General features: G+C 34.1%; 2 protein-coding genes across 3 annotated transcripts; both read right to left on the bottom strand.

Moving 5' to 3' along the window:
* Positions 1 to 28: 28 nt before the first annotated feature.
* Positions 29 to 5,798, bottom strand: LOC149383904 (putative metal-nicotianamine transporter YSL7). The gene is made up of 6 exons (XM_089628629.1): positions 5,257 to 5,798; positions 3,917 to 4,071; positions 3,693 to 3,794; positions 3,003 to 3,323; positions 1,917 to 2,426; positions 29 to 739 (listed from the first exon to the last, which is right to left on the bottom strand). Exons 1-6 carry the CDS (start codon positions 5,642 to 5,644, stop codon positions 146 to 148), a joined length of 2,070 nt encoding a protein of 689 aa, XP_089484755.1. The 5' UTR covers positions 5,645 to 5,798; the 3' UTR covers positions 29 to 145.
* An 11,633-nt stretch (positions 5,799 to 17,431) lies between these two features.
* Positions 17,432 to 23,816, bottom strand: LOC149383903 (uncharacterized). Of its 2 annotated transcripts, none has more exons than XM_089629134.1 (7): positions 23,570 to 23,816; positions 22,044 to 22,169; positions 21,915 to 21,958; positions 19,388 to 21,409; positions 18,870 to 18,974; positions 18,552 to 18,726; positions 17,432 to 17,882 (listed from the first exon to the last, which is right to left on the bottom strand). In XM_089629134.1, exons 1-7 carry the CDS (start codon positions 23,570 to 23,572, stop codon positions 17,679 to 17,681), a joined length of 2,679 nt encoding a protein of 892 aa, XP_089485260.1. In that variant the 5' UTR covers positions 23,573 to 23,816; the 3' UTR covers positions 17,432 to 17,678. The 2 variants fall into 2 exon arrangements, with proteins under 2 accessions (XP_089485260.1, XP_089485261.1); XM_089629135.1 differs by having other exon boundaries at positions 22,044 to 22,137.
* Positions 23,817 to 25,789: the final 1,973 nt, after the last annotated feature.

Below are 25,789 nucleotides of genomic sequence, written 5' to 3'. Positions count from 1 at the left end.
CAGGACATTCCTTTTTTTTTTTCCTTTCTTTCTTTGACAACAACGTTCAAATAAATAACTACTAACTTGGGACCAAAGCCAACCAAAATAAAAACCCTTTTCTCTCTCTCTCTCTCTCCCTCTCTCTCTCTCTCTCTCTCTCTCTTCAACCGCTCAAGAAAGCGTCGACCTTCAGATTATCCTTCTTCGACAGAAACTTCATACAGATCGGCGGCTGAACGCCGAACAGAGCAAGCAACGACGACGGAAGAGTCCACATCCCGTCGCCGCAGATCAGCCCCGACGCCACCGCCGGAGCAAAATTCTCGGCCCTGGCTTTATCTAACTTGGTCCACACAAACAGAATCACGCTCCCAATAAACATGTCGATCGCAAAGTAAGACCCGATGTAGAACGGGATCGCCATAGCCATCGGGAGCGGGATGAACCTTCCCCACCGCTTTCCCACCAAATCCTTCACCAGATTGATCACCACCGCGGCCGCGAAGAAGGCGTAGCAGAGAGTCAGGCAGTTTTTCGGCAGAGAACGGAAGCCCTCGACACCGAGGATCGCCATGTTTCGGTAGATCACCGCGTACGGGGCCGGATATTGGCTTCCGGGGACTCCGAGGTCGGCAAAGGCCTTGTAGAAGAGCCAGAAGACACACGGAGAGACCACGCATCCCATGGCCGTCCCAACGACTTGGCTCACGAACATGGATCGAGGCGAGGCTAGGGTTAAGTAACCAGTCTTGAAGTCCTGTATTCAGTAGCTGAGTCAGAAAAAGGAAATAATTTCAATTTTTTTTGGTGAAACCGTTTAAAGATTTTTTTTTTTTAATTATCAAAGGGCATATTTTAACTAATCATATCATTCGAGGCTAAATGTAACACGTTATAAATCATATGGGTAAAGAACAGTTTTTGAAAGTTTGTGACACTCAAATGTTTCTCATATTAGAGAAAATGGTGGCAAAAATAACTAATGGTTACGGGTTGTATCATTTATATACACTTTGTTTAAAAGTTGCGGAATTAATACTCAATGTTGAGTTTTGGTCTCTCCGTCGCTACAAGGTAGTTAATTTTGGATGTCGATGTGTCACATGTCAAGATCTGGTAATTCTCATCATTTATAAAATAAATATTTTTTTATTAGTTTAATATGTTGAAAATTTTATAAAACTCTCCATATTTTATTGTGTATGTGTATTAAAAAAATGAAGAAATAAAAAGAAAATTTTATATTATGTTTTGTGTTTATCTATATGTATATATAAATATATGTTTGTGCCTGTGTATTGTGTATATATATATTGTGTACTTTTGTGTTTGTGCGTGTATATATATATAATAGAGAGAGATCGAGAGAGAGAGGGAGAGAGAGAGTTTAATTTTTTTATATAAAAATAATAAAAAAAATTATATATTTATTTTTTAATTTATAAGAATTAACGGATCTTGACTTGACATGTGGCATTTTACATCCAAAGTTAACGGCCTGGTAGTGTCGAAAAGACAAAAAATCGACATTGAGTATTTATCTCGCAACTTTTAAATGATAAAAATAGGAAATGCCCTCTATCTCTTATACTAATCTTTTGATACATAAGTTACCTAGTTTGAAAAATAAAATTAAGAATAATTTGATATTGAATTCATAGTGTCATGCTATTATTACTTTATAGTCTTATTTCATATATCACGAAGATGTAGTCTTGTCTTTTTTATGTCATCTCAAATTAGAAAAACTCGAGAGGCGCCATGAGGGAACTATGGGTAGAACATATATTTTTTTAAAAATTTTAAGAGGAGCATCAGAGTTTAAGATGGGCATATTTGAAAATCATATCATTCAAGGCTAAAACTTTACATAAAAAAGTATAAAATTATGAGTAAAATAATGAAATTTAGGAGGGGGGATTGTGTGGTCATACCTGCGTGAGATCGGAGGCCGTGGAGACGATGTTCATCATGACTCCACAGGCGACGAGTCCGGCGATGACTCCACCGTTGGCAGCGCCGGCCCAAGCTCCGATGATAAAGATGGCGAGCTTTCCGTACGTGGATGCCAGAGACCAGTCGGTGAGTCCACACCCGTAGGCGTTGCAGAAGGCGAGCGTGGGGGCAAAGATGTAAATGACCACAATGTAGTACCACCGCAGCTCCGGGAAGATTCTCGGAAGGAGGCCCACCGAGACCGCGGCCACGATAACGTATCCCGAGACGGCGAACCAGATGGGAATTTGGTCTTTTAGGAAGAGCTCGGTTCGGCGCTTGTCGTCGAACGACAGCTCGGGATTAATCTCCGACGAGTTTTGGCTGGCGTGTACCGGGAGCCGGTTCTTCTGTTTCAGCTGGGTGTAGAGCCCCGAGAGAGTCCGGATCAGGACTTTCACGAAGTTGTAGAGCCCGTCGCCGAGGATCATCGCGATCCCGATGAACACCTGGCTCGCAGATATATATATATATATATATATATATATATATATATATATATTATATTTATCAAATTATTGCATGGGATGAAAAGATCATGAAATATAGGCAAAAGAAATACAATTATCTTAAGATTTTAAGATATGTAAACAATTCAACTAGTTTTTGAGATAAATTTGTTAATAATTGACATGAAATTTCATAGAGTAAAAAAAAAAAATATTTGAGAACAGAACTGTTTAAAGACAGGTATGATTTTAGACCATTCAGATATATAGTGTAAACAATTCACTTATCCTTAGGTTTTAAGATTGTCATGATATGTACAGCTCCAAATTATAAAGTTTAAATTTCGTAAAATAATAATAAAATAAAACAACTAAAATTTTCGAATCGACTCAGTCTGGTCTAAAACAGTTTAACAGACAAAGCCGTTTGAGAGTAGCTAAATAAACTAGAAGATGAACATTGAGTTTTTTTGCCACTAATTTATTAAAGAATAATATTAACCAGAATGGCGTGACAATTGTGTAAATATATATATATATATATATATTTATATATGTATAGATATAGTATCTTACCCTGTAGCCCTGGATGCCGTGCATATTGGTGGAGCTGAGATCAGCAGCGTACCAAACGCCCTTCTGTTTTTCGATGAGAGGCCACATGACTCCCCACGACAGAATTCCGCCCAACAACACCGAAATGTTGACTATGTACGGACATATCATCCCAACTCCGACGTACGTTGCAGAAAAGTCAAAGTAAAACCTTTGCGCGAAAGCTTCGAGTCCAAAAGTCGGGAAGCTTGAGAACCCACAGCCGTCCCCGCCCGTGAAGAACCACTGGAAAAATCCCCACAAGAAGCTGAACGAGAAAAACTTACCCAACGCCCGAACTTGCTTTCTGTTAAAAAAAAAAAAAAAAATTAAATGGTTAGTAGAAAAGAAAAAGAGTATTTTAGTTTAATAGCAAAAGTTCGGCTAAAATTAGTGAAATAAGCTTCAATTTACAAAAGTGTGCAAGTATGAGGTATCTTTAGTGTAAAAAAAACGGTAATGCTTTTTTGTCATCAGTAAGTGTAGAATCAGCGGTGATGTGATTGATGATTATTAGTTTATGAGGTACATGGAGACCCGCTTTTGAGTGTGGCACACTAAATAGCAGTGGTCCAAAAAAAATTTAGACAAATCTTGACTAGTTTGCTAAAAAAAAATTTACTATATAAAATTTCAAATGGTTGAAGAAAGAAAGCGTGTGGTTGAAGTAACTTGCTTTGCAAGTTTGGCGCCTGCGGGGGTGTGAAAACTGTTGATGAGATGAGCCGTTGCGGTTCCGCTTGGGTAGGTCAACTTGAAGTCAATGATCATAATCTACATTTTTTTAAAATTAAAAAATTCAGTAGCCTTCTTTAAAGTGGGGGGACTTTAAATAAATAAATAAATGAATATAAATAACGACGTTATGGTGGTAGTAATCAGTAATTACTAAGTACCTTTCTGAGAGGCACAACTGAGAAGAGGCCAAGAAAGCTGACAATGAAGAGGAACCCTATAATCCACGTCAGCGATGGGTTCTTGAAATCGGTAGTGTTTGAGGATGTCTTGGCGATTTTCTCACTCATTCCAAAAAGGTAACTCCCAAAACCTCCTGTTAAGATTTTTTAATCATAAATCAAATTCAAATTATTATTAATTAATTATTTGACAATTCGGGCAAGTTTGATTCCAGAGAAATAAATGCGATTCAAAGATTTCACGTGCCGACTCACATGCTATCTAAATTTGACTTTTTTTTATGTAAGTATAAGACGACAGAAAAAGACTATTACATGTGTTTGTGTGCATATGATATGAATGCGTTTTTGAAGTTATCAATTTGATCAAAATTATCTGAAAAGACTTGTTATCATACCCATAGAGTCGTAGAGATATATGTGACGATATCAATATCTTTAATATTAATCTTTTCTCTCTCTGAGAAGTACGTTGCTTTCTGAAAAAATTCTGAACAAAACTCTTTAAATAGAATTAAAAGCTAATGATGATTATCATTAAATGGAATTCATTTCCTAATTTTTATACACAGAAAAACAAAATCTTAATAAAAACCGAAACTAAGATTTAAAAAAAAAAAAAATAGTTATGATGGTAGAAGGAACGACATGGAAGTGAACAGAAAAATATTGTACGTCCATGTGACAAAATAATATCAACTAGCTTTATTATAAGTTTAAAAAGCCAAACGTAATCTAAACTTTATGAGAATTTTTTTTTTTTAGCTAACTTTATGAGGAGTCCTTTCAAAATCATATAAAGAAGGAAACAAAATCTATCAATTTTTGATGGTTATGTTTAGATATTAAATCCCACAAAATCCTCCACATCGTCATTAATTTTCCGAATAACATCATAAACCATAACTCGGATTTCAAAGAGAGCAAAAACTTGCAAATTGCTATTAAAGAAAATTAACTTTTTATAAATATTTCAAACATACCTGTCAAAAGAAAAAAAAAATACCCACTTGACTCAAGTATTAACAAAATGAAAAACAAAGAACTAAATATATCGGCAACTATTTAATAATTGAAAATGATATGAAATTGAAACAATTAAAATAAATTAATAATTTAAAGCACAAACAGAAGAAGAATGAAAAAAAAAAAAAAAAAATCATCCTATTTCATTTTCATCAACACAACACAAAAAAAAAAAAAAAAAAAAAAAAAAAAAAAAAAAAAACCGTTTAAAAATCCACTAAAAAGAATAATAATGATAGAATTAATTACGCTATAAGTATGATAAAAAATAATAAAAAATAAAAAAAAATTACCGCTGAAAGCAATCCCAGAAGAAGCGACAACACAGGTCTGAATGACGGTGTTTTCTTGGCGAGTAAATGGCTGTTTGAGAAGCCCAGACTTGCTGAGAACCTTCGTCCATACCTTGACGAAGAAGAAACCCAAAAGCCCCGCCGAGACATTCAGCGACGGAATAATTCCCGTTGTGAGATTCAGCTTCATGACGATGAACGTGAAAAGGACGCTCAGAACCAAGCTCACCACGAAAGCCCTAACCGTGAGTTGCTTCTGCCACGACGGAACTTCCTGGCTCTCGAAGATTCTCTCAACGGACAGATATTCCTCTTCTTTGCTCTTCTGGTTCGGGTCTCGATCCTCGAACCCATTTTCGTTCTTTCTCGTCTCTTCGTCGCGACTCATTATTTCTCTTTCTTCTTTCTGGTCAGAGAGAGAGAGAGAGAGAGAAGAGGAGAAGAAAAACTGAGTTTTTGGGATTCTTGATTCTTCTCTGATTCTTCTTCTTATTCGGTTTTGGATTTGATTTTATACTTGGAATATTTACGGCTATTATTAATTTTTTTTTACGAAAATGGGTTTTTCGTTGGTTTGTTTTTATTGTTGTTGTTTTCCTTAAAAAAAAAAATTCATATAAAAAAAGTCTTTTTGTTAGTTTATTTACAAAAGGTCCTTGAGTTTTTAAAAGATTACTGTTTTGGACCCATGTGGCTCTAAATATTTATCACCGATATATTTATTATTTAAAAAATTCAATAATTATATTTTAAGGACTAGTTTACTTTTGTAGCTATTTCGTCGGTTACGGTTTTTGGGTATTATGAGCTGTCATTTTTTTGCTAGCGCAGATTAGAAGGGTTATCCTAAAAATAATGAATGTGAAAAAAGAAAATTTTATTTTAGGCGACAGGCTCGGAGATATTATACTAAAAAAAAAAATAGTTACACTGTTTTTTAAGGTCAATGTTAAACTAATGACTATTATACCGCATTGATCACACATCGTTATCGGATTAACTGTTACGCACTGTTTTATTGTCAATTCATGCCAGTGAGATTCATTTTTCTCCTTTTTTATGCCAATGAGACTTTATTGTCAATCCATGCTTTTGGAATGTTACGAAAAATCTAGAAGATAGATACACCGGGAATCTCAGCCAAAAATGAAAAAAATTAAATATATATATATGTATTTACAAATGTATGAATATATATATATATATATATAATATATATATATATGTCGTCACTTGTGGATCAGGATTCTTGACCGAAATGGCAAACAATAATTGAATTGAATTATACAAGAAACAATATTTATGTAATACATAAATAAATAAATTTGAAGTCCAAGTTGTGCGAGTCTCTCGAGTTGAGTGCATGTATAGTCTCTCTTTTCACATCCTCTTTTCACCTCTTTAAAATTGGTGTCTTTTAATTTGGTCCCACTTTAGGATCCATTCATATTTTATAGTCAGCTCCGACTTCGAGCAGTAATACACGCTGATAATGACATACTCTATATTGACTAATTTTTATATATTTTTCTAAAGAGTATTGTTATCTTTTTTGTTGAACGTAAATTGTTTAAGGATAAAGTAATTACACACACGAATGTGGATAACGATACTCATAGGGTATTTTCGGTTAGAAATAATGAATTGTAATCATATTCTCAAGATCTCATTACCAACAGCTCTTCCTAAACAGTAGAGAAAAGAGATCCCTGATAGCATGAACTTATCCGCCGGCCTATTCTTCCTAATTCACACCTGAAAAAATTTCTTTTGTAATTCCTTGCCCTCAGAATTAGACTGTTTGGTTTAAAAATTAATATTTTAAATAAATTTTTGAAAATGTTACATTATTGTATTTAGTTTGACAAAGTAATGCAATGTCTAATAAATAAAGCTCTTATAAAATAGACAAACATAAAAATAAAATAACATTAAATTTAATAAAAATATAAATAATTAGTTCTGAAACAATAAAAACAATAACAATTAACTAAATAAACAAAATTCATAAAATAAAAAAAATTAACCATACAATATCTTTTAATTTTATCATGATAATTCATGATATTTGTTAACTTTATATACATACATACATATATATATATATATATATATATTTTGTTAAAGAATATCTACGGTAGTTGAAGATTTTTTTTCCTCAAACACAGTTAGTGCAAGATGAAATAATAAAAAAATTGAATTTATATTTTCAATTTATTTATTGATATACTTTAATTTATAATATAATTTAATGTATACTGTATATATGTAAATAAATATCTAAATATATAATATCATATTTAATATAATATGTATCTCTACTTAAACTAACAATATAATTTAATATATAATGTATATATGTATGTATGTATATAATATTATATTTTATATAATATATATCTCTAATCTCTATATTCATAATATAATATAATATTTAATATCATATAATATTTAATATCATATAATATAATATGATGTAATATGCATGTACGTGTGTGTAGATATGTATATACAATATTATAAATACAGATTTAAAAAAGGCAGTGTAACTGTAAGTAACTAGCCATTGTAAAACTTAAAATTGCAAAATAACCATTGTTTAGATCATTTTTATTAATTAGCTAACAAACATTATTACCCATTACCCAACAAAGAAAGACAAAATTAACCTTACAAAAATTCCCTCCCATTTACACAAAATTATTATTTGAAATAAAAATAAATAAATAAATAATAATAATAACTACACATTAAAAAAAACGTAGAAAAAAAATACCTGCAGAAGATGAACATGTAACATATTTCCAATGATTTACGAAGATTAACTAATATTAACAATTATAACATATATATATATCTATCCCATCAATTCAAGCATGGCGTTGAGAATTTTTCAATCGTAGATCTTCTTTTGCTCGAACATTCATAGTTATGTCCAAAAAACTCAGAGAAACAAAAATAAAATAAAAACTCAAACACACAATCGAGAGAGAGTTATTGAAACACATAATAGTGTGTGATTAGTAAAAAAACAAAAAGAGAATTGAAAACAATCCTTCCGTATATGCGTGCACTAAGCACCGAGATAATTATTAGAATAAATAAGAATAAGGGTAATTTAGCAAAATAGCCAACTCAAACCTTTAAAATTGCTAAATAGCCAAGGTTTTGTAAATACTAAGTAAATAGCCAGTTGTCATTTAATACACATCCAAATTTACAAAAACACCCAAATGATTTCCCGCCCAATCGTCACACCTGTTGACTTTAAAAAAAAAACGTGATTCTGAGAATCGAGGACAGTAATTACTTCAAATTTAAACCAATCAACTTCACAACCGCTATTCGCTCGGCAATTAAGAAAAAAAAAAAGATTTCTCCCAAAAATAGTTTCCAAATCGCTTCACTCTCTCCGACGAACTGCATTCATCTTCTCTGACTACCGATTTCGGCCAGGGGATCTCAAACTGGTATGCATGTGTAGAGTTATTCCCATTGTAACTCGTATTTACAAATGTTCATCATCGATTTACACAATAAAACAAGGAAAAAGTGATTTTTTTTTATCATATGAAATAAGATGGTTTTGATTATTCTTCTTCCTCTGGATAATGTGTCTGTGGCTAATGTTCATTTATCCTAAATTTTTCCCAAAACCCTAATCATCACAATGAAATTTTGGTGATCCGGCTATTGTGATTTAAATACTCATTTGCATGTGTCATTGTGTATAGTTATTGTGATTGTAAATATGTTAGAAGTTTAGGGGAACTCGGTTGAAGAATATATTTTCTTTTGATTTCCATTTTTTAAGGTTTATTGTAAATCCTTGTTTACTGCTAAGAAAACCCTAATCGTTGCAATGGGTGTTGGTGGTTTGGGTATAACTATAATGTCTAAAACTTGATGTGTAATGTCTAAATCTTGTTGTGTAGTGTATTGAAGTCATGTTTGAATGTGTGGTAGTGTATGACTAATACCATTGTAAATGTGTTTGAAGAATTGGTGTCTTTGGATTTTACAAGGATATAAGATTGACATATTATGCAGTAAATATGTGTAAATATCAGATACTCCCATTTTTTATTATTTGTAAGATGTTATTTACACATATTTACTGCAGAATATGTCAATCCCTCGAGTTTGTTACATATGTAATGGCTTAAATACATTTTTGTGGGACAGGTTCATTACAAAAATATATCAATATGAAATGGTAAAAAGATTATTAACAAATATGCACAAAGAACAGGGCATAACAAAGTCACTCACAATGGCAAGAACAAAAACTCTGGCTATCAATCACAATGACTTCGTGACCACAATTCTGGATTGGCTCGTAGCAAATACATTTTTATTTTCTTATTAGAGCATGAGATAATGTTCAAAAAGAAATCAAACTCTTTTGGCGTGTAAGCCTTAGCACACCGATAAAACAGAGGCTGAATGAAAGACTTTCCAAATTTTATTTTCACGTTCACCCATAAGTGTTGCATGCATATAGCAAATTTGGCCTCGGAAAATACATCTTGAACAACCTTAGGGATTGACAAATTTCTATAAAAAAGAAATACCAAGTCTTCTTTAACCCCATAAACATGCCTCAATTGTACCATGAACCAATTTCAAGATTTGTCATTTTCATAATCAACAATACTATAAGCTAATGAGAACAAATGATTGTCTCCATCCTGAGCAGTCGCCAAAAGTAACGTACCATGTGATTTCCCTTTCAAAATGTGCCATCCACCGAAATAACAGACCTACAATACTGGAATCCATGGACCGATGCCCCAAGAGCCAAGAAAAAATATTTGAATGACTTATCCGGATTTACTTCTGTAATAAAGTATGAACCTGTGTTAATATAAAAAACAGTAAATCAATTAAGTAATACTAACTGCGATAATTATAAAATCAGTGTAAATAATGATACAGTGTTACAATATGAACTAAACATTTCCAGAAAAAAAATCTCCAAAACAGGGCGTGATTACTTAAAAATTGAAATTACCTGGATTTTTCTCAGCAATCAAATCACCAATAATAGATAAATGACTGTATGATTTTTCGTAATCACCACGCAACTCTTTTAGCGCCTCTGCACATCTCTTCCATGCCTTGAAATAACTAGTATCAACTTTATACCGAGTCTTCATAATTTCAACAACACCAACAGCTGAAATTTTATCAACCATTGAGCCCCTAAAATCATCTTTTATACACTTGCTTATCAACGACGATGACGCCTACTTATGTTTATGAACAATGGATGATCCGTAACAATTATGTTCTTTTACAAACGTTCTAATTACCCACATATTTGATGTAGAACATACAGACTCTCTCATCATCCAACAACATCCAACATTTAAACAAACAATACTATATCGAGTTTTACTAGATCTTTCAACCCTGAATTCAAAGTTACCCCGAAGTGCAATCATGCTCATAGCCGACACAAGAACATCATTTCGCGTATATAGGTTGTTGACATTAACATCAAAATTCATGGGGAAGTTTTTCAAATCAAGATCATCGTAAATAACAGTTTGTAAATCATTTAATTACATTCTGTATCTACACCACCTGACAAAGGATTGTGATTCTCCAGCCATTGGCGTTCAAAAAGTTTAACAGCATTATAACAGCAAAGTAAATATACGTAAATACATTAGTAAACTGGGATGAACCTCTACAATGAATTCAATAATTAAAAAATTACACCACCTGATTCAATAAGAGAAAATCCAGACATGGCATGGAAGAGAGATATCACAACGTTTATAAATACATGTGCGTTGGAAAAAAAAAAGAAATTTAAATATTAAAACGAGACAAGATAAATCAAGCAATAAATATAAGAAAATAATATATAATAGGAAACAAATAAATTGCAAATGCCACGTCCAAATTAGTTCCTAAATAAAGGGAATCATTAAGTAGACTTGTTCCTGTTCACACATGAAATCAGAAATTTAAATTCAAAATTCCGGTAGTTATATAATTCGAATTTAAAAAATATTCGAAATTCAAAACTCAAACAGGGGCAATTTTCGGAGATGAAAAAATATATAATTGGGCCACGTCATCCGAGTGGCTATTTACTTAGTATTTACAAAATCTTGACTATATAGCAAATCATAACGTTTGATTTGGCTATTTTTCTATTTTTTTGTAAGAATAATGGATGGGAAGGAATAACCTTTTGCTATCATTAAATTTAATGAGGTCTGGAATGCAAAGGTGAATAAAAGCCTATTTTTTGGAAAAGATCTGTTACAATCAGAAATTATATTTTCTTTTCTGTTTCTCTTTCTATCCTCTCCGTTCATTTTTTTTTTTTGTTTCAATTGATTTTGAGTTCATAATAAATCTAGATCCTATAATTTAGGAATTTAAAGATTAATGATAATTGTTTATTCCGAAAATCAATTTAATTAACTAACTAATAAGGGTATATTCGGTACAAAATAAGTGGTTTGACTTGCCACATCATCAATTTGGCTAATTTTCAATTATTAACTAAACGTTGGCTAAAATAAAATTGGTATGTTTTAAGTGGATATATATATATATATATATATATATATATATATATATATATATATATATTTTATTAAAGAATATATATATGGCAGTTGAAGATTTTTTTCCTCACACACAGTTAGTGCAAGATGAAATAATAAAAAATAGAATTTATATTTTCAATTTATTTATTGATATATTTAAATTTATAATATAGTTTAATGTATACTATGATGCATGCCTAGGCTAGAGATAGTTAGGTTGCCATAGAATCGTGTGAATGCTCTTGATATTAATGCATGCCATTGTTAGGGATTGAGATCGAGAGAAGATTTTCCTAATTTTGACATAGGTTGTTAGATGCTCGAGAGAGATTTAGCAATATTATTCTGTGAGTATGGTTAGCAAAGAGTAGTGAGTTGATTATTGATTGTGCGTCAAATTCGTGTATCCAACCGTTGAATAAACCCGTGAAGCCTTGGTCCTTAGCCTCTCTTTCTGCTTACAACTTTTATTTGAGTATTTTGTTATTTATTTGCGTTAGAACTTGTCAATAATTTGTGACATCTTTCCATCTCATGTTTAGTTCAATTCGTGCTAGTTGATTCGTTTGTTAATTAAGTTTGTTCCTCGTGGGATCGACACTCGTACTTAATTCACTATATTACTTGAGCGACACGTGCACTTTCGCGTGTAAAAATTGCAACATTTAGAGACGAGTTAACTGGTTATTGGTTTTTTTTAACCAATATAAAAATACCCAATTGTACATTCAGTGAAGGTTGTTTAGAATCAAATAGAGACGAGGTATTTCTCTCTCCAACCAACACTTTTCTCATTCACATTTTTTAGTTCGTACCGTGATTAAGATTAGCATCGTCTTGCTCCAAACCTAACACGAAATCATTAGTGCTCATCTTATTATTTTATTCACTGTTATTTCTTGCTTGTGTTAAAAACTCTCCGAGTTTAGTTATGTTCGGCTATTTGTTCGTATTTCAAAGTGGGTTTCATGCTAATTCTCTAGAAACTTGTGCATATTCTTGTAAATTAGTAATACAATTACAAACTATTACTCATTTAAGAAAAGGTGTTGGCCGAGAAATTGACGAGCCTTGTCTAAATTAAGGAATCTCGGCCATGGCTCACGAAAATAAAAAGGGTAAACTAGCAACGTAGCCATTTTGAAACATGGTTTTTGGAATCTAGCCAACGTTTGGTAAATTTTGCAATCTAGCCATTTACTGAAATTTACGGATATAAAATACCTAATTTACCCTTTTTCGTATACTTACTTGATCAAAACACTAGCCCACGTTTGAATTGTATACAGCCAATTAATTTCAAATTTTTTCGCAATTTAATTGGATATTTAGCTAATTTAATAGGAGATTCGGTGATGTAATTAAAAGAGAAAATTTAATGCAATAAATGCACAAAAAATTTACCATAATTAATGGAAATTAACAAATCAGCGGAGATTAACAAAAATTTACAAACATTTACACTGTATTTGCTTACACGGCTATAATTTCAGCAATTTAATTTCAGCTTTTTGAATTCATAATAGGAGATTCGGTGGTATAATTAAAAGGGAAAGGAAATATTTATTTGATTGAATAAAGTCAAACAAGATAATGAATACACGTAATTATGATAAAATCTCGTTCAAAATTAGAAAATAAATTTTGGAAAACAAAAATACTGTATTAAAGGAAAAGAAAGAAATCGGCTCTACCTGCACATATGTAAATTTACCATAATTAACATAAATTAACAAAACTACGGAGATTAACAAAAATTTACGAACATTTACACTGTATTTGCTTACATGGCTATAATGTTCATTAAAGAAAAAAACGCTCAATAACCAACTTTGCCAACTATAATTTTTTTTTTTAAAATTCGAAATATAAACCGAATATAAAAAATTCGGCTACAAAACCAAGTTTCAAAACGTGGGCTAGTATTTTTGAAACCAAACCAAGGTTAATATAGTAAATACCATCTTACATAAATATGACACGTCATCAAATTTGGCTAGATTCGAAAATTAAACGAAACGTTGGCTAGATTACAATTGCAACGTTTGATGTGGCTTAGATCGACTAATTTTTCAAATAAAAATGGGTTTGAGGATAGTATATTAGAATGATTGAAATTCACAATGTTTTATGTGGCTAAATTTTAATTTTAAAACAATTGGCTACCGTGCTAATAGGTGAATGAAAGTAATTATAGAAGTATATAAATCTATTTAGTTGAGAATGAAATCAGTAATATAGGAAGGTGATTTGGTTAAATAGCCGATTTAAATTTAAAGATTTGTAAAATAATCAAAGTTTGCCTAAGATTAGAAGAATAGTTCAAATGTGCGTAATCAGGTTTCAAAAACAAAATTAATTTTAAGATTAATATTTTTTTAAGTGATAAATTGCTTATAATAATTGTCAAAAAAATTAATTTTGGTGTAAAAAAAATATTTGACAACGTAACTTTGGCTACTTCGCTGAAAATTTGAAATGTTGACTATTTTGCTAATCAATTAATTTCAAAATGATTATTTTGTACAATTTTTTCCATCAACGAATAATAGCATTAATGGTAGATCAGAATTAGATTATACGTTTAGTTTCAATGGTACAATTTTTCCATCTACAAATAATAGTATTTGATCATGATTGGTGTAATTAATCGCATTTTTGGATTAGCACTAAGAACCGTCCGTGGTTCGATCTAGGGCCGGACCCTATGACCGCACGTAGGTTGAGTTTGATGAAATTCTTCTCTTCTCGCCGTGTTCGTGTTATTCGGATCTTCGGGTTTCCTAGTCCTTGGGTTTCTGGGTCTTGGGATCTTTCGCGTTCATCGTGTTCTTCGCGGTCTTCGTTGAGTTTTTGAGTCTTTGCTTATTTGAGTCTTCAATCCTTTGAATCTTCCTCGTTCTCCGTGTTTTTCACTTGTTCGTAACCTTTGCGTTCATCGTTTTCAGATCATCGAGTGTCCGAATCTTCAAGTCTTCGAGTCTTTGCATCTTCCACGTTCTTCGTGTTCTTCGAATCCTTGCACTTTCACCTAACCACAAGAAAATGCGTAATCTAGAGGGACGCGGAGGATTTCCCTTGGCGTGCGCTCCGACCCTCAACATTAATCATGTTGTATTGTGTTCTTGGTGAACGATTTGTACTCATCTCTATGTTTTCTAGAGAGAGAGAGTTGTAGTGTGATTTTTGTAGAGTTTTGACAAGTTGGGAAAAACTTACTTGTGTTGTGAATGAGTGGGGTATTTATAGGAGCCAAGAGTTTGGTGAAAAGTACTTGATTGGGTGATGGAGATGGCCGGGTGGTCTTGGCCGAATGAAGATGACCGGGTGGTCTTAGCCGAGTTAAGACGGCCGGGTAGTGTTCTTCTTTTTTGGCCGACCAGGTGGTCATTTTTGTTGCTTTGTCTTGAAGATTTCTCAAGAAGTCTAGCTTGAAAACATTAGTTGAGAGTCTTTTGAAAGATATTTTATGAGTGGTGACTTGGAGCTTGACGCTTGAGTTTCTTTGTGGGCTTGGACCTTGTGTATGGATTTGATGTGTTATTTTTTGCTCTCAGAGTGTTATTTATAAAATGTAGAAATAACGGCATAAGAATTGGTAAATTAAATGCATGAATATAAGGAAATTTTCATAAATTACTTGATAACAATAATAATAATGGTCTAGAGAAACACTACTGAAAAATTAGCCAGGTGTTTTCTTACTATTTTAGAAGGAAATTGTTGGCTTTTCATCCCCGTGTCTTAGCTGTTATAATCTATAGTCAGACTCGGAAATGTGAAAAGAAAAACAAATTCGGGATAATTAAGTCCGCAAAATAAATAGGACATGAAAATTTATGATTTCTGTAATTATCAACTACTTTATTTTCGTGAATCCATAGCCCTCCATCCATACAAGGAATATATGCGAGCGAGTTTAAGGAGTGACTGTCTAAATACATAGCAAATAAAAAAAGAAAAAAAGAAAGTCCCAACTAAGGTGTGAATTTATTGAGGTTATGACTATAACATAAGAAAGAAATCTCGCCCTTCAACGAAAAACAAGCAGTGAATTGGCTGGCCCTACTCTGTCTCTATTCCGTTTTCAGATTACAGGTTGCCCAAATACACAGTTGGCCAATGAACCTAACCTCTAATGTATGTATTTACAAATGTGTGCTTGGATATGTAATCATCTCTGTGCGTGTGTATATACATATATAGTTGGTTAGTTACGTGGTGCTTTCACACAATTCAATAGCCCAATTTCCAAATCGTATGATTCGTATCATAAGAAAGTGAAAACCCAAAAAAATCAAAAATAGAATCTGGTTCTCTGGAATCAAATTTAAGAAAAAATGGCATGAACTAGCCAATTCAAACTATGGCTTTTGCAAAATAGCCATAGTTTCATTAGATTAGGCAAAATAGCCACCTCTAATAGGAAGAAAAAAAAAAGATTATCCACAGAACGAAGAAGAACGCCGGTACCGCCGCCAGATTTTTCCAAGAGCTCTTCTCTGCAACTTCGGACTCATCACTCCGAAGAAGAACGCCGGCACCGCCGCCGGAGGCAAAGTCCAACGAACCTTTCCAGCGAGGAAGCCCTCCTCGTCGCCGTAGCGTGATGGAGAGTCCCGAATCTCCGTCGATCTCCTCGCCTTCACCGCCGTGACGGAGAGTCCGACGGGAGGTAAGATCGACGGAGCGATCGGGAACATCGCGAGCGTCGAGGACGCAAGAATCGCGTCGCCGAAGAAGGAGATGTTTCGGTTCTGCTTCAGATCCTCGATTCCAGATTGTCATTAAATTTAATCCTTCCTCGATTAATTTTAATCCAACCCTCATAAACCTTACATTATATCTTTATAGTTCGTTGGGATTAAATTTAATCCAACCTAGATTAATCTTACTTTGGCTAGTTTGCTTATAATTGACAAACTATGGCTATTTTGTAAAAGCTTAAGTTCTATTTGGCTATATAGCCGCTTGACCCTATATGTAGACCTCTCAATTAGAAATAATATATATAAATAACTGGAAATTGGAAATCATTAAACAAAAAATCTAAATCATCCATCATACAACTTTGAGTCGTTGGAGTTGTACATGAGGTTTTGATTAAATAGCACATTAGCGTAGCTAAACGACCGACAAGGGTACGCATAGTAATTAGTAGTCAGTTAAACAGTGATTTTAGAATATTTTCGGGTCTTTCGAAGACTCGAGTTTATCTTAAAATTGTTGTAGTTTTATTAAATGTGTGTGTATATATATATATATATATATATATATATATATATATATATATATATATATATATATATATTAAAGGTTCTTATCAATAAGTCATTATGCTCTAATAATGGTTCCTATCAGTAGCAGACATTTGTTTATACATGCAACACGGTCAATAAATTATATAATATTTGAAGCATTAAAAGAGACTACACAAGAACTTCGAACATTAGGATACATATTACATGAAATAGACTCGGACTCGATTTTAACACTGGTTTAAAAAAAAGGATTTTATCTAGAAAAAACTTTCCTGAATATATGATACAGTTTTCTTAAAATCTCAGCACAAACATGAGAAAGAAAGAAGAAAAAAATATGACTTCACATATGATGTCATATCAAATATATTCACCAAACTTCAAAACTTCTACATTAAATCCCAAGTACTGTAAGCGTAACCCCAGGGAGCATATTTACATAACACCAAAGGGTTAAGCCCAAAACTAAACACCAAGAAACTAAATCATGTCCAAAAATAACGAAAAAAAGTTATTTGCTTTCTTTTATTGTATTTTTTATTTTTCCTAGGGCAAAGTCTATCTATGCAAATGTACAAATTCTATTGCGTTACCAGGAACGCTTTCTGGAGCAGAAGAACTCGAAATCAGGATGCCGATTCACTGAAGTCTGGTTTCCCTTCTTCACAGTCGCTCTTGCCATTAGCGAAGCTGTCTCTTCTAGTGACCTTACTCTCTCCTTCAAAATTTCATACCGGTTTATATCCCGCGCCGTTTCTTCAATTGAGCTCCGTAGGCTAAACCAGCACTCGGACTGTTCAATGCGTAAACAAAAACAAAAACAAAAATTGTCAGATGTTATGGTTACAAGACAATTAGGTCGAGTAGAAGGAAACCCAGGTACCGAGTCTCAACAGAAATTTCGGGGAATGAATTAAAATTGAACTTCAATAGACTCGGAGATTATTCAAGAAAAAAAAAATTGAGGTCTAAACATTTACTCAGTAAGACAAGCAGGATCCAGTGTTAGAAAGAAAATGGCATTTGGAATATGACAACAGAAGTTATATGTCCTATACAGACTTTCTTAATGACGCGACGGTTAGAAATTTAGTGGGCATTATCAATATATTTGTTATCAAAAGTAGGATTTTATCAAAAAAAAAAATTGTTATATTTGTGTTAAATTCAAGATCTATGCAATTCCATATCCATTTTCTAATAGGTTAAATTCCGTAGATACCAGTTTTCTAAATGCTAATTCCTAGAGTCCCGGCTTCCACAAATACCGGTTTTTGAATTGAAACTGTAAACCACCCTTATTCTAAAATGAAACTAAAAAAAAAAAATGTAACGATTGTCTACAGTTTGAAAAGTCATTATCTATGGGATTTTAAAATTGTGGCCGAATTTGTGGACTAAGTTTTGGAACGACCAATTTTTTCGGTGAATACAAAAATATAAGAGAGTTGGCGATGAAAACCTGAGCATTGTAACTCTGAAGACCCACAGCAGGACATACAATACAGTCTTGTGCACCTTTCGAATCGAATCCCGAGCTTCGACGCGTCAAGTGACCGAGCGAGTGGAATGTCAAAAAAGACGCACGGAAATTACCTTCTGGAATCCTGTATATCGGGTACCAAGCCACAGAGTACCTGAACCAAGATGCTTTCAAAGAATTAAGATCCCGAAAAAAAAATCGAATTACTTGAAACACAAGTAATATAAAAAAAACTTCAATGTTATTAAATCGATCACTGTTCCGATTTGAAATTGAAAGAATATCGACGATACAAACCAGGATTTGGGGTGAAGTTCGTTTAGTTTAGCACGGTCCAGGTTCGTCGGGTCTCCTTGGCCTTGGTACTGTGGAGGTCCATTGCCATCAACTAGCTGCTGTATCCTGATATTTGCAAAGATTTTTTATAATCATTTTATTGAATTTCAATGTTACAAAGCCTTCTCAGAACCTGGATTTTGGTAAATAATTTTTTTTTAAAGAAATACGAATGGTGAGGAAAAGTTGTGTTGAAAACTAAATTATTTTCGTTGTTTGGAGTACATACAAAATTTTAGGGAAGAGAGTTGATTCCTTGATATTTTGTCATTCACAAAATTTAATGGGAAAGACTACCGAAATTAGAAAATTAAATAGAAAAGAAGAAGCAAACATGTGCGAGACAGTGAAAATGAAATCCGACACACATGTGATTTTTTAAGATTTTACACTTTAGCTATACATTTCCTTCCTTAATCCAAACAAGACAGAGAAAATAAAGGTTAAATATAACCCAAAAAAAAAAAAAAGGAACTTACTTCTCATACAAAGTCCGTCTCTGCTGAGGTGGTTCCGATTCAAAATACTCAAAAAGCAACTCTGGCTCATTTGACGCTGAAGATCGTTCCGAGCCACAGCATCGAAAGCTTTCCAAATCCACCTCAGCACTAGAGACAGTCTTCCCGAAGAGCTGAACAGCAGACAAATAAGGGACAAAATAAGCACTGAAGGGAACAAAATCAATGCCGAATCTCTCTGCTCTCTCGTAATCGTCTGCATTAACTTCCAACCCGCAGACCCCGAGCTCCTCATACCACTCCCATATGAAGGACAGAGGAGAGCCGGGTCTCTCATGTCCGCACAATGATGTGCCTCTCGAGCAAATGTTACAGATCGAATGGATTCGTGGTTGATGAATGACTGGAGACGATTTCTGAAGAAGTCTTTCGAATTCGGCAAGTGGGCGACCCGAAGACTTCTCAATGGCTTCCGATTCCATTTGCAACTCATAAGCCCGATTCACAGCCTCTGCTACTTTGTCCAGAGCCGATTCTGAAGCAACCGAAACTCCATTTTCTTCATCTGAACGCCAGGCTTTGTCATTCTGAGTACCGCCCTTTTCTTGCTCATCTACCGTTTCTAGAGTTCTGAAGATCTTGTCTTTACGGGGTCGAGGGATATCTCCGGCGGTCTGACTTTTCACAGCACATTCCGCCGAAGAACTGACAGCACAGCTTTCCAGTCCAAGGTCCTTTAACCCTATCGGCATCCATTTCTGTGCACCGAATCCGAAGTTGTGCTCTTGCGCACCGGAATCTGCAAGATAGATTCTCTCCAGTGCTTGTCTTACCGAGTTCCCAAAAAGATTGGGAATAAACTCCGGAGATGACGCTTGTAACAATGACTGATTTGAGCCGGAACGTTTGCTACATACCCTTTCTCTCGGAGGAGACACCGAGTCTCGAGTCGTAACATTCTGGTCAACGGCCTTCGACGCGACGCATGAAATCTCACTCGGCGGTACAGTCTCTCTATCACACCCGCTTTCAGCCCAGAAACTGCATTCTTCTTTTGAATCAAGGCCACTCCTTTCAAGTTGCTTGGCTTGTTCGAGATCGTCACTGTTTGATTGCGAAGGAGCTGAAACTCTGTTCGAGTCACCGGGATTATCACTGGCACTATTTTTATGAACCTTCTGCCACACGGAACGTGCACTTTCCCTCCTGGTCTGACCACAATGATTCCCCACGCTTTTTGGTAACTGAGAAGCTGTCTGGTTCTGTACAATCCTATTAGACGAAGCTAAATGGTCTTCTTTACCATTACTACTATGATGGGCTTGGCTTGTTTTGTCGGGACTATTATTACTACAGGAATCTACCACATTACTAGGTGATCTTCTACAGCCAGAAGAGCCCTTTGTTCCTGAAAGATGCTCAGCTTTGGCATTTTCCTTTTCTCGCCGCTTCGGACCGTGACAAGGTTTGGTACCGTGACTACTACTCGGACGGAGGACCAGCACCGGCTCCGACACCTGAGATCGAGACGTTTCCACATCCTTACTGGGAGAAGAGCACGTCTTTGGTGTTTCCTTTTGATCACCATCATCACTGTCGCGAGTTCCAGAGGCTGAATCAGGACTCTTCTTTCCTCGTTTCGGCTTCTTTTTGTTCTTCTTTCCATGGCTTCTCTTTGCTGTGGTTTCATTTTTCGAAACACATGTTGGTTTAGTCGAAGCTGAGCTACAGGCGGCCGTAACGGGCTTGCAAAGAAGATTCTTCGGAAGCTCCTTCCACACAGTTCTATTGGAAGCCTTATTCTGACGATTCGTGGCTGAACCATTAATGGGAAGACTGTTTGTAGTACCAGCGGTTTCTTGCGCAACACTCTTTCTGTCGGGCTGGGCAGAATCAATTGGCAGAGGAACCAAATGCAAACAGTCCGTACTATCCTGTGAGCTGCCAGATTCTGACGGCTTCGATTCCGGGTAAGGTAATGGTACTGCTACAATTCTCCAATGACCATTGGGTTCAACTGTCAAGAATGTAAGAACAGGAAACCTGGGAAATTATATGCATTAAAATAAATGTCAGTCACTCAAAACCAGGATTCTTTGATAAGTGTTTCTAAGAAGAAACTCAATAATATGAAGAATAGAAAAAGGGTGGAAAGCTTTATGGGAAGACAAAGAAAAATACAAATTAATCGCACATGACCGGTCTCGATTGATATCAGTCGAAGAAAAGGAACTGAAGTCCAAAACTAAAACTGACAGCCTAAGGGCAACAATTAATCCTCTCCCATAGATCCTTGAGAAAAAGGTTCTCTGATTTTGGATAATAAACTTGTATTCTTGAAGTTTATCACACCTGTATGAGAATTTCTAGAGTAAACTTGAAATATAGAAAACTTGTCCAAAATTATATTACACCACACACCAGTTAGATAAACGTCACCACCAATTTACCCCGAGAATCTACCACAGTTCACAAATACAAATCCAACCTAAGAACCAGAATCTAGTAAATCTGATTTTACGGTATCTGCATATGAATAGATACATACCTGTCATCAGAGTTCGTCCAAGCGAGGGGCGAAACTTGATGAACCTGAAGATAAGATTAGATATGAGTAATCTAGTACGGAGTTCAATTTAAAATTATTTGTTAAGAATAGAAGGGTATAATAAATGACCTCGGAAATTTTTTTGCAATGTTTTTTCTTTTGGTACTTCCTCGGTATGGAATCAGTGCCTCCGAATTGCATTCCAAGCACATCATTGTTGAACCTTGGAACAGCAAGTTGCATTTTTTCATGTGTCTGTACAGAATAATAAACCGTACGAAATTCAGAAATTGACGAGCGCCAAAAAAATCTAACAACCAAACATGTCAACCCACTGATACAACAGGAATTTATAAAAAAATAAATAAATAACATAGAGAAAGCCAGAGAATAAAATATTTGTATTTATTTTGGTTTAGTAGTAGCCAAAGCAAACACTTTCTTACATACGAAGGAAATGGGACATTATCAATCGCGAATCGTTTAAACCAATTGCTCAATCTTGAAACCATAAGAATAGTTAAATAAACTACAAGATTACTAGATTTGTTTACGTATCTCCTGCTTAGAAATCTATCACGAAAAACGTTGATTGCTACATCATTATTCAGCAAGCACATTGTATAAAACTGCAATAGAATTAAATAAGAACAACCAAATCATTCGTCGTCACCAACAAATTGCAGAAAAATGATAGATTATTCGAAAAATTCAAGAATAACGAGTGACCTCGAATAACTGGATAACATCACTATAAGCATAGTACACTCAAAACAAATCCAAGAATTCATTTCTGTCCAAGAATTCATTTCTGGATAACATTATGATAAACATAGTACAATAATAAAAAAAAAATTAAAAAAAAAAATTCAAGAATTCATTTCTCTAGCATAGTGAATGTCCAAAACATAATATAAAAAATTAATACCTCTTTACAACGGCTTTGAAAAATAAACTTCAGATACAAAATCTAAATGTTCATCAACTGTGGAAAAAAAGCCAGGTTTGCTTATCAGATAGAACGACTAATTCACTGGATATTGAGAATCTGAGAACGAAATCAATTACAAAATGCACCGAAAAAACCACAGCGATCAATTATCGATGCTCGCATGAAATCAAAGTTGGAAATCAAGAAAATCAGAGGAAATGAAAAGAGAGGAAAAAGAAAAAGAGAATCAATATGAAAAAATCACAGAGTTATATAAGTTGTCTCTGAACCATTGAGGAGGAATCTAATGGGAGCACGAATTTAGCCCGCAAAAAATCACTGCCTAAATTAATGTAAGATATTTAATTTCAAGGGTGATTAAAAAACAGAGAGAGAGAGAGAGAGAAAAAAAAGCGTCCCCAAATTTAGCCGCGCGATCGAATTTCCCATATTTTATAGAATCAATCAACAAACGCTAAATATACGATTTCCATCTCTGTTCGTGATTTATCAGCTGATGATATTCTCTACTTCTTGTACACCACAAATATATATATATATATATATATATATATATATATATAATTAAAATTAAACTGAAATACATAAATAAACAAAGAGAGTTCTTTTATGTAAAAGCTTATGATCTTTAATTCATCAAAAATATCGAAACAAAATGTAAAAAAATTCTAAGAGAAAGAAAGAAGAGATTATGAAAGCTGACCATTTTTGGACAAGACGAAACTTCTGCGTTGTCGATATTTCTTCCTTCTATCGATCTTCCTATTGATTTTGTGAATATTTCTCTCTTCTGTGTATAGAAACCGAAAGTAACTCATCCAAAACTATTCCTTGAATCCTTTGTCCTACCGAATTCTGAGCTTCGTTGTTATGTTCGGAATTTCTTTCTTGTTCTGTGTTATTCTTTCTCCTTCTTTTTCTCTGTACATGCGAGAAAGTGGTACGAAGCGAGTTGAAGATGACAGTGAACGTAGATTTTACGACCTTTAGGGGTATAATCGTCTTACTAAAGTCCACGTGTACTGCTCCGTAAAAACTGGATAATTTTGTTTATTTGTTTTTAATTTTATTATTATTATTCCTGTAATTTGTTACGGAGTTGTTTGTGGAGGGGAATGAAAAGAAACGAATAGAACAGGATAAACTGGAAAACAAGTATTGCGTGTGTTTTTTATTAAAAAGTGTCGTATTTTTTAGGAAAAGAAATTGTCGTTTTCTTTAGAAAATTATAGCGTTTATGAGTCATTGACTAAGGGGCTGTTTGGTAACGTTTTTAATTTTTGTTTTTTGTTTTTAAAAATAAAAAAATGATCTTAAGAAGAAAAAAAACGTGTTTGATAAAGTCATTTTTGTTTTTTGTTTTTAAAAATAGGGGAGAGAATAAAACAAAAACTGGAGAATAAAAAAAACTTGTTTTCAAAATTTTTAAAAACAAAAACTCTCGAGATTCTTCTTCTCTTCGAACGCCGATCTCCTCCGCCGATCTCCTCGACGCCGACGCCACATCTTCTCCGCCGATCTCCTCGACGCCGACGCCGTCTCCGCCACCGTCCGAGGCTGCTGAGGCGTCTTCCACGTGGCGTCCCCCTGCACGCTCGAAGCCCCGCGGGACCCGCAGGCCGAGCTACTCTCGCCGGCGGTCGACGGCACCGTCAACGTCCTGCGCGCCGCCAGAGACGCGGGCGTGAAGCGCGTGGTGATCACGTCGTCGATCTCGGCTATGGTTCCGAATCCTTCGTGGCCTCAAGGGAAGGTCTTTGACGAGGATTCCTGGACTGAACTTGACTACTGCAAATCTCGTCAGGTCTATAGTCTTTTTCTTTTCTTTTCTTTTTCTTTATGTTTAGAAATCTTATCCGCAAAAAAAAAAAAAAACAAACAATTATCATTATTTTACGAGAAAATTTGTTATTAAATAATTTCACATTAATTTGTTGCTTAACAGATAAATGAATTATTTAGCCTTATTTAGTAATCTTATTTCTAAATTACTGTTTATGTTTATAACTCATTCCCAGAATTATTAGCTCATGTTATAGCTCTCTAAAAAAAAAACAAAAAAAACAAAAAAAAAAGACCTTAATTTTTAATTTTTTTTTTCATATTTTATACTTTAAATAATAACAAATTTATCCCATGATTTTTGTTATACTTTAAAAGCAGACAAACCAAACATGTTTTTTATTTTTTATTTAAAAAAATAAAAATGTGATTACCAAACATGTTTTTGTTTTTTCGTTTTAAAAACAAAAAACAACAACGCATTTACCAAACATGTTTTTATTTTTTAAAAATTAGAAAACAAAACAAAATAGAATTTGTATTTTGAAAAACAAAAAACAAAAATGTTACCGAACAGCCCCTAAATTTCTCTGCTTTTATTTCGTTTTCGCTATGATTAGAAAACAGAGTTTGAAAATTAACAAGCACAAAGTTTGAGTGTCATTTGACGCTCAGATAATATTAAATCTTGAACAGAATTTTGATTTTTTAAATGAAAGATTTTAGCACGATATTTTTAATTTTTTTTAATGGGATTTTGATTTTTAAACAAAATTAACTCTCTTTATTATTTGCATGATGTTGACCATATATAAGTAAGAAGTAGTAATTCTGTAATGCGTCCCATTACGGACAAAGAGAGATGATCTCTCAACCCATATGTTTCATGTCCCAATAATAAAGCAAGATAAAAAAAAAGCATGGTTACGACGAAAATTACAAAACAAACGATGGACTTTTTCTCTCCGTCCACCAGAGCTCTTAAACACCGACGTTTAGTCCTTCATCGGTAACCAGCTTTCCGACTGAACTTTTTGTGGGATAATCGCAGATTAGTCCTTGGAGGGGTCCCCCGTCCCTTCCGTGTCGTCTGGAGCTTCTCTATGGCGGACCCGCCGATTCCGGCTATATCCATCTCCGC

The sequence above is a fragment of the Urtica dioica genome, chromosome 10, assembly GCF_054948205.1.
Source record: "Urtica dioica subsp. dioica isolate 48M chromosome 10, U.dioica_male_clone48M_v1_H2, whole genome shotgun sequence".
Classification (NCBI taxonomy): domain Eukaryota; kingdom Viridiplantae; phylum Streptophyta; class Magnoliopsida; order Rosales; family Urticaceae; genus Urtica; species Urtica dioica.
Note: the sequence above shows the minus strand (reverse complement) of the source record. Positions and strands in the feature narration are given on the sequence as shown.